Below are 17917 nucleotides of genomic sequence, written 5' to 3' on the forward strand. Positions count from 1 at the left end.
CCCAGGCTGGAGTGTAACGGTGCAATCTTGGCTCACTGAAATCTCCGCCTCCCAGGTTCGAACAATTCTCCTGCCTCAGCCTCCTGAGTAGCTGGGATTACAGACACATACCACCAGGCCTGGTTAATTTTTTTGTATTTTTAGTAGAGATGGGGTTTCACCATGTTGGCCAGGCTGGTCTCAAACTCCTGACCTTCATGATCCCCTTGCCTTGGACTCCCAAAGTGCTGGGATTACAGGCATGAGCCATCATGCCCGGCCTGTTACCAATATTTCTATTTAGATTTTTTTAAAATATTTTATGACCAAATAACAAATGCAAAGTTTTTAAACTCTGGTAGTAAAAATAATATCAAACAAAATAAACGAGTTTAATAAACTCCAGCTCCATATTTAGATAATGCTAGAAACACATATTTCTTGAAAATGTGTAACAGTATATTTTTATGTAATTAGTTAGGTGTAAGGATTCTAGTACAGTTGACCCTTGAAACAACATGGGGGTTAGGGATGCCAACCCACTACACAGTGGAAAATCTATGTATAACCCTTAACTACCCCAAAAATGAACTACTCATAGCCTACCAACAGCAAACAATTAATACAGTTTGTATGTTACATGTATTACATACTGTATTTTTACAATAAAGGTGGAGAAAAGAAAATGTTGAGAAAACCATAAAGAAGAGAAAATACATTTACAGCATTGTAGTGTTTATCAATACAAATAATTATGTCTTCTGTTTACAAGACGGATCTGTCTGAAATGGTGGACAACAGCAGCTGCAGACCTCAATCTGTGGTACACGTCAAGCAATTCGACTTTTTCTTACAATGTCATGACTTGAGCTTCTTGAGCACTTCTAGTATCATTAGTGGCATTTTGTACGGATCCCAGGATGTTATTCAAGGTTTGTGGTATTGCACTAAACATGACGAAAAATATGCAAGCATTATCAGACATCACTTTTTACTGCAATAATTGATTTACTGGAGAGATGAATGGCTCACATGGAGATGATTAGCAACACACAGCATTGTAAGTGGCTACTCTCGACACTTGAGCTCACTGCAGTAGGAACAGGAGGTAGCTACAAAATTATCACAGTAGTACAGTATATATTACAGTTAATTTTATGCAGTTATGATTTAATGCCACATCTTTATGTTGGTTTACGTTTCACTTAACTGTGAATGGTGCCATTTATGGTCTGTAAGTATGTATGTTACTTTTGATAAATTTTAACTTTTTTTTTTTTTTTGAGATGGAGTCTTGCTCTGTCACCCAGTCTGCGTGCAGTGGTGCCATCTCAGCTCATTGCAACCTCTGCCTCCTGGGTTCAAGTGATTCTCTGGCCTCAGCCTCCTGAGCAGCTGACACCACACCCAGCTAATTTTTGTATTTTTAGTAGAGACAGGGTTTCACCATATTGGCCAGGCTGGTTTTGAACTCCTGACCTTGTGGTTCACCCCCCTCAGCCTCCCAAAGTGCTGGGATTACAGGTATCAGCCACTGCGCCCGGCCAAATTTTAACTTTTTAATAATAGGTTTGTGTGTATGTTATGGTAGTAAATTACAAAATAAACTAATATCTACATATTTTTTGCATTCATGACATACATAACTTATTATTTTCAATATTTCTAGGCTATGGGGTTCATTTGTGAATTTTTTCAAATTTTTTCAAATTTCCAAAAAATCTTCCACTGTATTTATTGGAAAATACCCAAGTATAAGTGGACCTGTGCAGTTAAAACCCATGTTGTTCTAGGGTCAACTGTATATAGAAAACTCCTAAAAACCCAACAATGACAACAAAAATGAACCTGATTTAAAATGGGCAAAAACTTTAATAGACATTTCTCCAAAGAAAATATACAGATGACCAATAAGCACACACAAAAATACTCAACATCACTAATCATTAGGGAAATGCAAATCAAAACCACAATGAGATACCACTTCACAACCATTAGGCTGGCTGTAACTATGAACTGATTGTTTAAGTCTCCCCAGAATTCATATGTTGAAATCCTAAGCCTCAATGTGATGGTCTTAGAAGGTGGGGCCTTTGGGGGGTAATGAGGTCATCAAAGTAGAGCCCTCAAGAATGGGATTAGTGCTCTTATAAGAAGAGACATGAAAGGGCTTGCTCCAGCTGTGTACCATGTAAAAATGGAATGAAGAGACAGTCATCTGAAAGTCAGAACAGTATCCTCATCAGACGCTGAATTTGCTGGCACCTTCTCTTAGAACACCCAGCCTCTCAAATTGTGAGAAATAAATGTTTGTTGTCTAAACCACCCAGTCTATAGTATTTTTGTTACAGACAGCTAAAACAGAAAACAAGTGTTGGTGAGGATATTGGAAAATTAGAATCCTTGTGTACTGCTGGAGGGAATGTAAAATGGTGCAGCTGCTGCGGAAAACAGGATGACAGTTCCAACAAAAATTAAACATGCATTATGATATAATCCAGCAATCCCATTTCTGGGTATATACCCCAAAGAACTGAAAGCAGGGACTCAGATACCAATGTTCACAGCAGCATTATTCACAATAAACAAAAGGTAGAAACAACCCACATATCCATGGATGGCTGAATTAAAGCATGGCATATACGCACAATGGAATATTATTAGGCCTTAGAAAAGAAGGAAATTTGGATACGTGCTACAACATGGATGATCCTTGAAAACATTATGCCAAGTGAAGTAAGCCACACAGAGAAGGACAAATGGACAAATATTTTGTCACCTAGGTACCTAGAATAGCCAAATTCATAAAGACAAAAAGTAGAAGCAGTGGTTACCTGGACTAGTGGAAAGGGGAAATGAAGAGTTATTATTTAACGGGTACAGGTTTCAGTAGGAGATAATGAAAAGGTTTTGGAGCTGAAGAGCGATGATGTTGCACAACAATATGAATGTACTTAATGCCACGGCACTCTACACTTAAACATGCTTGAAATGGCAAATTTTATATTATGTATATTTTACCACAATAAACAGAAACTGTAGATGCCATCCCTATCTCCCTGAATAAAATTCTCAAAGGTTGTGGAGTTGGAGTCCAAACCTCTCCTTTTTTTTTTTTTTTTTTTTACCACTAGAGGTGATTCTGGAAACAAAAAGGTAGACTCAAGACTTACTGGTCAACACAATATTAAAGATGCAGGTCTAACCATCTAAAGCAAATTATTTCAGCCAAGTCTAAAATCTCATAATTAGAAAACACTGAGGTTACCTGGTCCAACCCCTACTGACAGAAAGAGGAATCATTTCTATTAACACAACATCCTTTACAGATGCTTGCCTGGGGTCTGCTTAATTGTTTTTGGTGACATGGCATTCACATCTCTGTGAAACAGTTAAACTTCCTCTTTGCTTAAAAGCTTGAATTGTTCTTTCTTATATTAAGCCTAAATCTGCTTTATTGTATGTTATACTTAATAGCTAGTTCTTCCCACTGGAGGTACACACAATACCATATGACTACTCTTTGAATAGGTTTAACAATGTCTATGTTCGGTTGTCCCTTTCCAGGTTCCATATATCCATTTCCCCTGAATTATTCTTCACAGGACTCATTTTCCAGAACCTGCCCCCATTTTGGCTGTCCTCTTGCAGACAGGCTCATTTGCCCATTATGTGAATCACAATTCTTCTAAAGACTCATGATGTTTTCAAGGAATTAAAGGTTGCAAAGAGATATGAAGTATTCATATATGAATTTTATTTGTGAAATTTCCCTCAATAACCCAAGAAATGAATAGCGCAGATACATTTTTAAAATTCATTCTATAAAGAATTGCCAGTTGGGTGCAGTGGCTCACACTGGTAACACCAGCACTTAGGGAGGCCGAGGCGGGCAGATTACCTGAGCTCAGGAGTTCAAGACCAGCCTGGCCAACATGGTGAAACCTTATCCCTACTAAAAATACAAAAATTAGCTGGGCATGGTGGTGGCATGCACATGTAATTCCAGCTACTTGGGAGGGTGGCAAGGAAACCGCTTAAACCCAGGAGGCAGAGGTTGCAGTGAGCTAAGGTCACGTTGCTGCACTCCAGTCTCGGAGACAGAGTGAAACTCAGTCTCAAAAAAAACAAAAAGAATTGCCTCAGCTTTCTCAAAGTACAATTGTAGTGCATTCTAGCCATACCTCTTGCTATGACTAGGTAACACTAAAATGTCTTACAAATTCAGTATTATTTTGACATATGAATACAAGAAACTACATGGCTTTTTTTCCTTAAAAACTACTTAAGCCTAAGTTTTATACCACTTACAAACCAAAGTATTTTAGGGTACAAATATAATAAAAATTAGATGTATTTTACTCAACCTACTTTTATAACATTTACAAATATCAGTGGTATATAAATCAATAAAATAATTGGGTAAAAAATTCCAGAAATAAAAGACAGGCCAGATTCATTTGAACAAATCAGAGCTTAACAGCTGGTTTTAATATTTTTCAGATAAAATTGGTTCTGCCTTTAAATATTAAAATACTTTGATTAGCTACAGAATACATATTTTAGAAAAAAGTATATTTTAAAGAAAGCATTACTATGTACTTAGAAAGCCTTATAAATAACATTATGTTGTTCTTACAAGGAATAAAGAATCCACATTTAAATTATTTATAAGAGACATAACTCATTTTACACAAATATATTTACACATCTGTGTGTACACACTGTTTTCTTACCCCTGAACTTATCTCTGTGCCTTTTGGCTGGCTTTGCTGCTGTTTATGGTGTCCCGCACGCAAGCTTCCAGCAGCAAGGTTTGGAAAGCTCTGAAGATAAGGCTGCGACCCTGAGAAATTTCCTTCTGCCATTCCCACCATGGCTGGCTGTTTCTCCTGAGTATTACTGTGCCCTGGCCCAGCCTGTCCAGCAATGTGCTGATTTGCAAAGAATGGTAACATGCCCATTCCAGCTGTTAACGTTGTTTGAGTTGGAATCAGGCTAGTTGCTGCAGCAAACCACAAATGCAAAAAGCTTTTAGTTAGAAAATATTTATTCACAATAGTCCTTTTGATTTTGTTAAGTTATGAGCCAAATGCAGAGAAACCAAGTTTGTACCTGTTAGATAACAGCAAAAAGTAAGGTTAGAGGTTGTTAATTAGGAGTTTCCTTTATGGGGGGGGGTGCGGAAAAAACCTACCTACAATGGTAATGATGCTCTTATTTTCAGCAACTTTCAGGGTAACCTCAATGATATAAAATTTTTAAATTTTAAAATTCTATATATAATTTTTAATTACATATTGTTAAAGCTGAGAGCAAAGTTTGTGTAATTTTTGGCATTTAAGATATATTAGTGCTTTTTTTAATGCCTAGTCATTGCAATTTGACTGCTTCCATAACTGAAGGAAATAATTAAGTTTTAAGTTTAAAAAGTTATCTGAAATTAAAATTCAATAAAGTTTGATTGAATCCAATAATTAATTTGGTTAGTTGACTTCTATCAGCTCATGAGAGCTAATAATACATATTATATCACAGGTATCAAGTTCAGTGTTGTCATATTGATAACTTGAAATCAGTCACAGAGTATTCACACACAGCAGTGCTACAAATCAAGACCTTTTTTCAATCTAGACAGATGACTGTTAAACACTTATCAGCATACCACTGGTTTCTTTTTTAAAATCTGCATTTTTAAATAGATAAATACTAAAATTAATACCCGAAAGTTTTATGTTTTTATTTCTAGAAAATAACATGAAATTCTGGAATAAATAAAAGGGTTTTGGTTTATTTTTGAGTCAGGGTCTCACTCCCATTGCCAAGGCTGGCATGCAGTGGCACAATCATGGCTCACTGCAGCCTCGACTTCCTGGGCTTAGGTGATTCTCCCATCTCAGCCTCCTGAGTAGCTGGGACCACAGGCATGTGCCACCATGCCTGGCTAATTTTTTTGTATTTCAGTAGAGGCAGGGTTTTGTCATGTTGCCAAGGCTGGCAAATAAAAGTTTTAATGGGAAAATTCTGAACTATTCCACTTTTTAAAAAATTTATAGGTCAAAATTAAATGGGAAAAGCTAATTGACAACTAAGTCAGATTTACCATTTTACAAATTTACTAAACAAATTTCTTCAATTATTTTTAGTAATAATCATTTAGAGATGGATACTTTGGTTCCCCTAAGTTTTAGCAATATAGTTATTTGGACACTGACTTTTCAGTGTTCTTAAAGCAGCATATACTAAAGCAAATAGTTTATTATTTAATCTAACACAAATAATATACATTTACATAAGCTTTGAGACATAGAAAATTTAATTTATTGGAAAGACATACCCCATCATGTCACCAAATTTCTTTACTGGCTTAACTTTAGTCCAGTCAATTTCAACAGTCAGAACTAAGTTATTTGACCACTGAACAAAAGGTTCAGGAAGCTACTCATATTTAATTGACTTTTTTTTTAAAAATTACTGGTGGCCCTTCTGTTTTTACTCAGCATGCTCACTTCTAAGCAAATTTCAACTAAGCTTCAAACTGAAAATGCCTTTCAAAATGACATTCAAATAAGAAGTCTTAGTATAACACCCTCCTCCTGTTTTCCTACCAAAAAAACTTTTTGTTTGCCATGTTTTTAGAAGCACATAGTATACACATTAGTTTTGACTACTGATTTACAGGTTATATTTTTTAAATAATACAAATAATCAAACTTCAAATTAATAAATACTAGATTTTTAAAAACAAAAGTGAAGGGTTTCTTATCTAGGCAACAATTAAATGGATCCATATGTGCTCTCAGCCCAGTGAGCAGCATGTCAGTCTCAAATGGATCTGTGTCTTTACCTTGAACTGCTATGAACCTGCATAAAATATTAAAGCATATCCAACAGGGAAAGTCTTATTTTGACATGGAAGCAAGTCCATCAATAACTTACCCATATTAAAAACAGAAAAGCCAAGAGGGTTCTCAAAATTTTAAACAACTAAATAAAACTCAAATTTGACCTCCCTGTATATAAAAGTAGAACATAGGTAAACTATTTTTAAATCTCAAACCTGACTGTTTACTGACTTCTCAGTAAATACACATCATTTACTTTTATGTGCTTCTCCATGATGATGTCCCAACTCCTTTTTCAATGGAAGCACTGACCCTATCCCTAGTGCAGTCTGAAGTACCACAGCTGGGGGCTCTCCAAGTAAGCCTGGTTTCTACAAAAGAAGAAAAAAAAGTAAGATTTTTGCCCATGGCCGTAAGATATAACCTTAAAAAAGCTACACATGTGAACATTTGTAAACAACCTGATTCATAGCCTGATTCTAGAAAAGAAATGAACCGATTTTAAGAGAAAAAAATGATACCATACTTACATTATTAGTATGAATATTCTCAAACTTCATTAATTGCTGTTGTGCCAGTGGTATATGAGAAAGATTCTGAAGGAATAAATTAGAAGTATTACCCATAACTGAGCTCTGTGAAAATGACAAAACATTGTTAGTCTTGAGAAGTTACTTGTTGTATAACCCAATTCATTCTGAAGTTCAATTCTCCAGTCAATCTGAGTAAAAGTAATTGCTTCTAAACATAATATTTCACTTTCCAACTTATCAGGCAAAGCTAATTATTTCTGTTAATAGTATACAGAAAGGGGCCATGCAGTCATGAAATGAATTCTATATTCTTTCACCCTTCTTCCCCTCCTCTCACCCCTTTTTGGTTTCAATGACAGTGACATTCTATTCATTCATTTATTTATTCACTTAATCATTCAACAAAGATTTATTGAGCACTTTCTATGTGCCAGACACTGTGTTACTTAGTGAGAAATACAATAAGATCTGCCCTCATAGATCTTAAAATCCCCTAAGGAAGGGAGCCATTAGTTAATCAAAAAACATATGATTACACATGGTAATCATATGAAGGAAAAGTACAAGGGGCTTTGAGAATAGTGGAGGAATTTTATTTAGCCTGGGAGATTCAAGGAAGGTTTTTTTGGAGGAACTAATTCCTGTACTGTGATCTGAAGGCTGTAGTTGAAATCTTGGGGGAATTAGGTGATGATGGGGTAGAAATATTCCAGGAAGAAGGAGCAGCAGAAGCAAAGACCAAAGAAAGAGAAAACAAGGTCCTTTGACGACCAAAACCAGGCTGTTGTAGTGAGACAGTGATGTGCAGTGAGTTGAGAGGCAGGAAGGGCCAGCTCAAATATATGGGCCTTAAAGACACAATCAGCATTTTTGTCTTTCTCTTAAAACACAGAGAATATTATCAATACTCTGAACTTCCCCTCTCATGTCACTCTTCGCTCTTTATTTTAATATGTTTTCCCTAATGGTTAAAATTATATAATAACATAGACTTTAAATATTACATTCCACACCATAGCCTCAATGATGACCACAACGTCTAATACATATATGTCAGATACTGAAAATACATTGAGTGAATGAATAAAAACTCTATAATGTATCACCAAGTCCTGTGTTAAATTCTAAAGATGGAAAATTAAAGCTGGATTTAGGACCAGACATTCATTCATTCAACTTATTTTAAACATCTGTTATATATTGTTTGATTTGTAATTATGATTCTATGTTCTTAAACAGCACCTGAAATTAATGAGTAATGTTTATCTGTAATATTATGGACATTTAAATCTACAAACACACATTTAAAATACTCATCTAAAAAGTAGGAACCATATATTCTATTGTCATATATAGAGTTTTTTAATAATATTCATTAAATTTTAAGAATTAAGCATTACTGTTCATTTATATTTTCTTTCTAGGAAGACTTTTTTGAGTTAAGACCACATAAGAAGCCCTGTTTTGAACAACTGATCTATTATCTAGTAAAAATATACCACTTTCCTTCTTAATGCCATACAAATTGAAATCAATAATACTTATTGTGGTACAAAATTATACTGCTTTGATTAGCTTAACTGAATCTGATGTACTCATTATGATTTTACATAGCTATATTTATTAAAGATTTTCTTTAAAAGCAAAATACTCATTTAATTTCTTGAGAACTTTAAGTGTTAAGAACAAACAAAATATTCACTCCAATTTTTTTTTTTTTTTTAAGACAACGGAGTCTCACTCTGTTGTCCAGGCTGAAGTGCAGTGGCATAGTCAGCCCACTGCAACCTCTGCCATGCTGCCCACCCTGCCCTGGGTTCAAGCAATTCTCCTGTCTCAGCCTCCTGAGTAGGTGGATCTACAGGTTCGCGGGTCCACGCCCAGCGTGTATTTTTAGTAGAGATGAGGTTTCACCATGTTGGCCAGGATGGTCTCCATCTCTTGACCTTATGATCTGCTCACCTTGGCCTCCCAAAGTGCTGAGATTACAGGTGTGCGCTACCAGGCCCAGCCCAAATAGCTAATGCTTCAGTACTCAATGTTATTTACCCACCTGATGTGCTTTATTCAAATGTAAAAATGCAGGAGAGATAGATGGATTCATCAGATGTGGCAAGCTGTGAGGTGTTCCAAGAACTGCTTTGAGAAAATAAAAGTAAAAACTTTAATATATATATATGGAATTAAAAATTTAAAAAAAACTTCAAAAAGGGTAAATGAATATTTCTTTAAACTATTAACAAATCCACTGAAAGTTCAATAACATAGTGGCCTTGTCATTGGTCAAAAGTGATAGGTATCTTTCCCTGAGATTCAACCCTGGAATTTGTTTTAAAATTCAAAAGCCTTTCTGTCATAATTGTAAAACTCCACACCTAGGCTTAATATTCTCCAGAATTTAGTGCAACAAAATATGTCCACGTTTTAATAAGCACAATACTCACTTAATTCATGTTACTTACTCAGCTTTTTTTTTAGTTATTTCAGGGATTTTGGCAGAGGGTAGGAGTAGGGGACAAGATACAATCCTTGTTCTTGAAAAGCTTACATAAAATCCAATTGAGAAGACAATATATGTACACAAAAATATTTACATAATAAAATTAAAAGAAACTGCAAAACTGTACACAGAGATAAAACGAATAAATGGTAACAATACTCATAACCAAGTCTAAGAGTATAAATGCCAGAGTACATTTCACAAGGGATGCTTTTAGAATGGAAAACTGGAAAGAGAAAAAAATTATGTTTCAAGAACTATGGTAGTACACCTGTTATATAATTCTAGTCTCATCAGTTGTTCTAAATTTTTTTTCTGCAATTTAGACTAACTCTGCTTATTCCTGTGAACCAACCAGTAATCTGGCTGTTGCTGAGAAGAAACAAGAGGGATGGGTAATGTAAAAGTCTATATCAATATTCTAATTCTGGACATGCAGTGGAATCAGCTAGCAACCCCATATCAGCTTGGTTTCCAACAGTTGCCCAGTTTGTGGAAAGCCTTTTGATTTAGTTTACTTGGGATAATATTGCTGATTTTGCTCTACTGTTGTGGAATATATTGCTGTTATACTCTTTGTGTAGAAATGTAGAATAAGCTTACTGAATGTTTTCTTTCTTTTTTAAATTTAAGATGGAGTCACATTCTGTCGCCCAGGCTGGAGTGGAGTGGCATGATCTCATCTCACTGCAACCTGCACCTCCAGGGTTCAAGCGATTATTCTGCCTCAGCCTCCCAAGTAGCTGGGTAGGCGCATGCTACCATACCCAGCTAATTTTTGTATTTTTATAGAGACAGCGTTTCACCATATTGGCCAGGCTGGTCTTGAACTCCTGACCTCAAGATCTGCCTGCCTCAGCCTCCCAAAATGCTGGGATTACAGGTATGAGCCACTGCACCCAGCCCTGAATGTTTTCTTAAATCAAACATTTATTAATCTTCCAGATATCACCTTTTGTTGGAACTCAAGAGTTACAAATGGCCCTCAACATACTGACGCTTTCTAACTGAGCTCCTCTATACCCTGAATACAAGAGACCCTAATTGGCAGAATATCATAGTCCCTATTCAGCTCTCAAGAAGTTACAGAAGATGGATCTTCATCCCTTTACAATCCTTATGATTAAGGGTTCTCTTACAAAAGGGAGGGGGATGTGTCAAAGGTGTGTGAACCACAGTGCCTCCGTCTTGAATAGAAGCTAGGTAAAATAAGGCTGAGACCTGCTGAGCATTCCCAGTAAGTTAGGCATTTTAAGTCACAGGATGAGACAGGAAGTTAGTGCAAGATACAGGTCATAAAGGCCTTGCTAATAAAACAGGCTGCAATAAAGAAGCCAGCTAGGAGAGAGAGGATCCAAGATGGCCTATTGGGAGCAGCTCAGGATTGCAGCTCCCAGCGAAAGCACAGAGGGTCAGTGGACGCTGCATTTCCAGATGGATTTTTATTGCCCACAGACCAGGAGATTCCCAGGTGGAGGAGCCCCATGGGTCACCAGCACAGCGGGTCTCCCCTCAAAATACATGGGTCTGGGCGCCGTTTTAGCTGGCGATTGGAGCTCCTGGGAGGCAGAGTTGCCCCTTCAACTGATAAAAAGGGCACTGAAGCAGGGAGGCAGCCCAGGAGATTCCCAGGCAAAAAAGCACCAGGAATCCCCGCCCGGCTGTTTCAGTCTGCGCAGTGGGTCGCTGCATGGGAAACTACACAGATCCCGGCGCCTTTTCAACAGGCGACTGGAGCGCCTGGGAGAGAGAGTCGCTCATTCAACCGAAAAAAAAAGGGGACTGAAACAGGGAGCCAGGCCAGGAGACTCCTGGGCAAAAAAGGGCCACGAGCCCCTAGTGAGGCTGTTTCAGCCGGCACAGTGGGTCTCTGCACAAAATCTCACACAAATCTGGGCACCTTTTCAACTGGCGACTGAAATGCCTGGGAGACAGAGTCGCCCATTCAACTGAAAAAAAGGGGGCTGAAACAGGGAGCTAGGCCAAGAGACTCCCCAGCGAAAAAGCGCCATGAGTCTCCAGTGGCTGTTTCATCCAACACAGCGGGCCTACACACGAGAAATCATACAAATCCGGGCGCTGTTTCAACTGGTGACTGGGACGCCTAGGAGACAGAGTTGCCCGTTCAACTGAAAAGAAAAGAGGCATCTGAGGCAGGGAGCCAGGTGATCAGGCTCCGCCAGTCCCAACCCCACAAAAAACAGCAATCTGAAACGCCCTGGATTGAGAGTTTCACAGCAAGCACAGCGGAACCCGGGACAGTCCAGCTCTGTGGGGGAGGGACGTCCGCCATTGCTGAGGCAGCCCCCTTTGCCGAGGCAGCACGACATTACAGAGGTGGGCTGCGATTGCCGAGGGAGTTCTAACTATGCTCCTATAAATAGGACAGCAGGGAACTTCACACAGTAGCTGGGTGGAGCCCACAGCAGCTGAGCAAAGCCTCTGCAGGCAGACTGTGACTAGGCTGCCTCCTTACTAGGCAGGGCAGCCCTGAAAAAAGGCAGCAGCACAACAGAAACTTATAAATAAAGCCCTAACTCCCGGGGACAGAGCACCTGGGGAAAAAAAAGGCATTTATGAATTCTGCTGAAGCAGACTTAAACATACCTGTCCAACATCTCTGAATGGAACAACGGAGCTCACAGCTCGGCACTTGAGCTCCTATAAAGGACAGACCAGACTGTCTCCTCAAGCAGCTCCCTGACCCACATATATCCAAAGAGCACTTCATAAAGGAGAGCTCACACTGATATCTGGCAGGTATCCTTCTGGGATAAAGATAGCAGAAGAAACTAGCATCAACCCTTACTGTTCTGCAACCACTGCAGGTGATCCCCAGGCAAGCAGGGCCTGGGTGGACCTCTGCAGTCCTACAGCAGAGGGGCCTGACTGTTAGAAGAAAAACTAAGAAACAGAAAGAAATAACTTCATCATCAACAATCTGGACGTGCACTGAGAGACCCCATCTGAAAATCAACAACTACAAAGATGGGAAGAAACTAGAGCAAAAAGGATGAAAACACCCAAAACCAGAATGCCTATCCTCCTACAAGGGATCACAACTCCTCACCAGCAAGGGAACAAGGCTGGATGGAGAATGAGTGTGATGAATTGACAGAAACAGGCTTCGGAAGGTGGGTAATAAGAAACTTCTCTGAGCTAAAAGAACATGTTCTAACCCAATGCAAAGAAACTAAGAACTTGAAAAAAGGTTTGAAGAAATCCTAACAAGAATAAATAGCTTAGAGAAGAATATAAGTGAACTGATGGAGCTAAAAAACACAACCCAGGAACTCCATGAAGCATACACAAGTTTCAAAAGCTGAATTGACCAAGAAGAAGAAAGGATATCAGAGGTTGAAGATCAACTCGATGAAATAAAATGAGAAGGCAAGATTAGAGAAAAAAGCATAAAAAGAAATGAAAAAAGTCTCCAAGAAATATGGTACTATGTGAAAAGATCTAATCTACGTTGGATAGGTGTACCTGAATGTGATGGAGAGAATGAATCCAAGCTGGAAAATATTCTTCAGCATATAATCCAGGAAAACTTCCCCAACCTAGCAAGTCAGGCCAATATTCAAGTCCAGGAAATACAGAGAACACCACAAAGATATTCCTCAAGAAGAGCAACCCCAAGGCACACAATCATCAGATTCACCAGGGTTGAAATGTAGGAGAAAATGCTAAGGGCAGCCAGAGAGAAAGGTCGGGTTACCCACAAAGGGAAACCCATCAGACTCACAGTAGACCTCTCAGCAGAAATCCAACAAGCCAGAAGAGAATGGGGGCCAATATTCAACATCCTTAAAGAAAAGAACTTTCAACCCAGAATTTCATATCCAGCCAACTAAGTTTCATAAGCGAAGGAGAAATAAGATCCTTTATGAACAAGCAATTACTCACAGATTTCATCACCACCAGGCCTGCTTTACAAGAGCTCCTGAAATAAGCACTAAACACAGAAGGGAACAACCAGTACCAGCCACTCCAAAAACATACCAAATGGTAAAGAGCATCGACACAATGAAGAAACTGCATCAACTAATGGGCAAAGCAGCCAGCTAGAATCAAAATGGTAGGATCAAATTCACAGATAACAATATTAACCCTAAATGCAAATGGGCTAAATGCCCCAATCAAAAGAAACAGACTGGCAAATTGGATAAAAAGCCAAAACCTATCAGTGTGCTGTATCCAGGAACGCAATCTCGCATGCAAGGATACACAAAGGCTCAAAATAAAGGGATGGAGGAAGATTTACCAAGCAAATGGAGAGCAAAAAAGCAGGAGTTGCAATTCTAGTCTCTGAAAAAATAGACTTTAAACCAACAAAGATCAAAAGACACAAAGAAGGACATTACATAATGGTAAAAGGATCAATGCAACAAGAAGAGCTAAGGATCCTGAATATATACGCACCCAATACAGCAGCACCCAGATACATAAAGCAAGTTCTTAATGACTTACAAAGAGACTTAGACTCCCACACAATAATAGTGGGAGACTTTAACACTCCACTGTCAATATTAGATCAACGAGACAGAAAATTAACAAGGATATCCAGGACTTGAACTCAGACCCAGACCAAGCAAACCTAATAGACATTTACAGAACTCTCAACCCAAATCCACAGAATATACATTCTTCGCAGCATCACACCACACCTACTTGAAAATTGACCACATAATTGGAAGTAAATCACTCATCAGCAAATGCAAAAGAACAGAAATCATAACAAACAGTCTCTCAGACCACAGTGCAATCAAGTCAGAACTCTGAATTCAGAAACTAACTCAGAACCGCACAACTTCATGGAAAGTGAACAACTGGCTCTTGAATGTTGACTGGATAAACAATGAAATGAAGGCATAAATAAAGATGTTCTTCGAAACCAACGAGAATGAAGACACAACATACCAGAATCTCTGGGACACATTTAAAGCAATGTCTAGAGGAAAATATATAGCAATAAATGCCCACATCAGAAGCAAGGAAAGATGTAAAATTGACATCCTATTGCCAAAATTGAAAGAGTTTGAGGAGCAAGATCAAAAAAACTCAAAACCTAGCAGAAGACAAGAAATAACTAAGATCAGAGCAGAACTGAAGGACATAGAGACACAAAAAACCCTGCCAAAAATCAATAAATCCAGGAACTGGTTTTTCGAAAAGATCAACAAAGTAGACAGACCACTAGCCAGATTAATAAAAAAGAAAAGAGAATAATCAAATAGATGCAATGAAAAATGATAAAGGGGATATCACCACAGATTCCACAGAAATACAAACCATCATCAGAGATTATTACAAACAACTCTATGCACATAAACTAGTTAATCTGGAAGAAATGGATAAATTCCTGGACAACGCATTCTCCCAAGCCTAAACCAGGAAGAAGCTGAAACCCTGAATAGACCAATAATAGGGTCTGAAGTTGAGGCAGCAATTAATAGCCTACCAAACAAAAAAAGCCCAGGTCCAGATGTGTTCACAGCCAAATTCTACCAGACATACAAAGAGGAGCTGGTACCATTCCTTATGAAACTATTCTAGACAATCCAAAAAGAGGAAATCCTTCCCAAATCATTTCATGAGACCAACATCATCCTGATACCAAAACCCAGCAGAGACTCAACAAGAAAACTTCAGGCCAATATCCATGAGGAACACAGATGCAAAAATCTTCAATAAAATACCGGCAAATCAATTGCAACAGCACATCAAAACTTATCCACCATGATCATGTAGGCTTCATCCTGGGGATGCAAGCCTGGTTCAATATATGCAAGTCTATAAACGTAATTCACCACATAAACAGAACCAAAGACAAAAACTATGTGATTATCTCAATAGATGCAGAGAAGGCCTTTGACAAAATTCAACAGCCCTTTATGCTAAAAACTCTGAATCAACTAGGTACTGATGGAACGTATTGCAAAATAATAAAAGCTATTTATGACAAACCCACAGCAATATCATACTGAATGGGCAAAAACTGGAAGCATTCCCTTTAAAATCTGGCACTAGCCAAGGATGCCCTCTCTCACCACTCCTATTCAATATAGTGTTGGAAGTTCTAGCCAGAGCAATCAGGCAAGAAAAAAAAATAAAGGGTATTCAATTAGGAGAGGAGGAAGTCAAACTGTCTCTATTTGCAGACGATATGATTGTATCGTTAGAAGACCCCATCGTCTCAGCCCAAAATCTCCTGAAACTGATAAGCAACTTCGGCAAAGTCTCAGATACAAAATCAACGTGCAAAAATCTCAAGCATTCCTGTACACCAATAACAGGCTTAAAGAGAGCCAAATCAAAAACGAACTGCCATTCACAATTTTTATAAAGAGAATAAAATACCTAGGAATACAACTAACAAGAAACGTAAAGGACCTCTTCAAGGAGAACTACAAACCACTGCTCAATGAAATAAGAGAGGACACAAACAGATGGAAAAACATTTCATGCTCATGCTTGGGAGGAATCAATATTGTGAAAATGGCCATACTGCCCAAAGTAATTTACAGATTCAACCTCATCCCCATCAAGCTACCAATGACCTTCTGCACAGAACTGGAAAAAAACACCTTAAACTTCATATGGAACCAAAAGAGTCCACATAGCCAAGTCAATTCTAAGCAAAAAGAACAAAGCTGGAGGTATCACACTACCTGACTTCAAACTACACTACAAGGCTACAGTAATCAAAACAGCATGGTACTGGTACCAAAACAGAGATATAGACCAATGGAACAGAACAGAGGCCTTGGAGGCAACACCACACATCTACAACTATCCGATCTTTGACAAACGTCACAAAAACAAGCAATGGGGAAAGGATTTCCTGTTTAATAAACGGTGTTGGGAAAACTGTCTGGCCATGTGCAGAAAGCAGAAACTGGACCCCTTTCTGACACCTTACACTAAAATCAACTCCAGATGGATTAAAGACTTAAACATAAGACCTAACACCATAAAAACCCTAGAAGAAAATCTAGGCAAAACCATTCAGGACATAGGCATAGGCAAGGACTTCATGACTAAAACACCAAAAGCATTGGCAACAAAAGCCAAAATGGACAAATGGGACTTAATCAAACTCCATATCTTCTGCACAGCAAAAGAAACAATGATTAGAGTGAATCGGTAACCAAAAAAATGGGAAAAAATTTTACAACCTATGCATCTGACAAAAGGCTAATATCCAGAATGTAAAAGGACTAAAACAGATTTATAAGAAAAAAAAACAAACAAGCTCATTCAAAAGTGGGAAAAAAATATGAACAGACACTTTTCAAAAGAAGACATATATGAGGCCAACAAACATATGAAAAAATGCTCATCATCACTGCTCATTAGAGAAATGGAAATCAAAACCACATTTTCTTTATCCATTTATCTGTTGATGGATACTTAGCCTATATCTTGGCTACTGTAAATAGTGCTACAATAAACATCAAGATGCAGATATCTCTTCAAGATATGGATTTCCTTTTCATTTTGTTGTTGTTTGTTTTTTTGAGATAGAGTCTCACCCTGTCACTCAGGCTGGAGTGCAGTGGCATGATCTCAGCTTACTGCAACCTTTGCCTCCTGTGTTGAAGCCATTCTCATGTCTCAGCCTCCTGAATCTCTAGGATTATGGGTGTACACCAATATACCCAGCTGTTTTTGTATTTTTTTAGTAGAGACAGTTGGCCAGGTTGGTCTCGAATTCCTGACCTCCAGTGATCCACTTACCTCGGCCTCCCAAAGTGCTGGGATTACAGGTGTGAGCCACTGTACCCAGCTGGGATTTCCTTTTCTTTGGATAAATATTCATTAGTGGTTTGCTGGATCTATATAGTAATTCTATATATTTTTTTTTTTTGAGAAACCATCATACTGTTTTCCATAATGGCTATACTAATTTGCATTCCCTCAGCAGTGTGAGGATGTTCCCTTTTAACCACATCCTCACCAACATGTGTTATTTGTTTATATTTTTGATAATTAGAATTAGCCATTCTAATTGGGGTGAGATGATATCTTATTATGGTTTTGACTTACGTTTCCCTGAT

The 17917-nt window shown here is 38.1% G+C and overlaps 1 protein-coding gene across 4 annotated transcripts in view; it reads right to left on the reverse strand.

Annotated features, from left to right (window-relative positions):
• The window catches only part of RAVER2 (ribonucleoprotein, PTB binding 2), a 116038-nt gene that overhangs the window by 29082 nt on the left and 69039 nt on the right, over positions 1-17917 (reverse strand). The window contains exons 6-9 of one of the 4 annotated variants that reach the window (XM_032296741.1): positions 9411-9493; positions 7355-7459; positions 7081-7195; positions 4716-4984 (exon numbers count right to left, since the gene is read on the reverse strand). In XM_032296741.1, coding sequence (XP_032152632.1) covers positions 4716-4984; positions 7081-7195; positions 7355-7459; positions 9411-9493 — 572 coding nt within the window. Of the gene's footprint in view, positions 1-4715; positions 4985-7080; positions 7196-7354; positions 7460-9410; positions 9497-17917 lie in introns of all 4 variants that reach the window. The other 3 variants (XM_032296740.1, XM_032296742.1, XR_004274624.1) reach the window with 3 other exon arrangements.

The sequence above is a fragment of the Sapajus apella genome, unplaced genomic scaffold, assembly GCF_009761245.1.
Source record: "Sapajus apella isolate SASKATOON/1434 unplaced genomic scaffold, GSC_monkey_1.0 scaffold36, whole genome shotgun sequence".
NCBI lineage: Eukaryota > Metazoa > Chordata > Mammalia > Primates > Cebidae > Sapajus > Sapajus apella.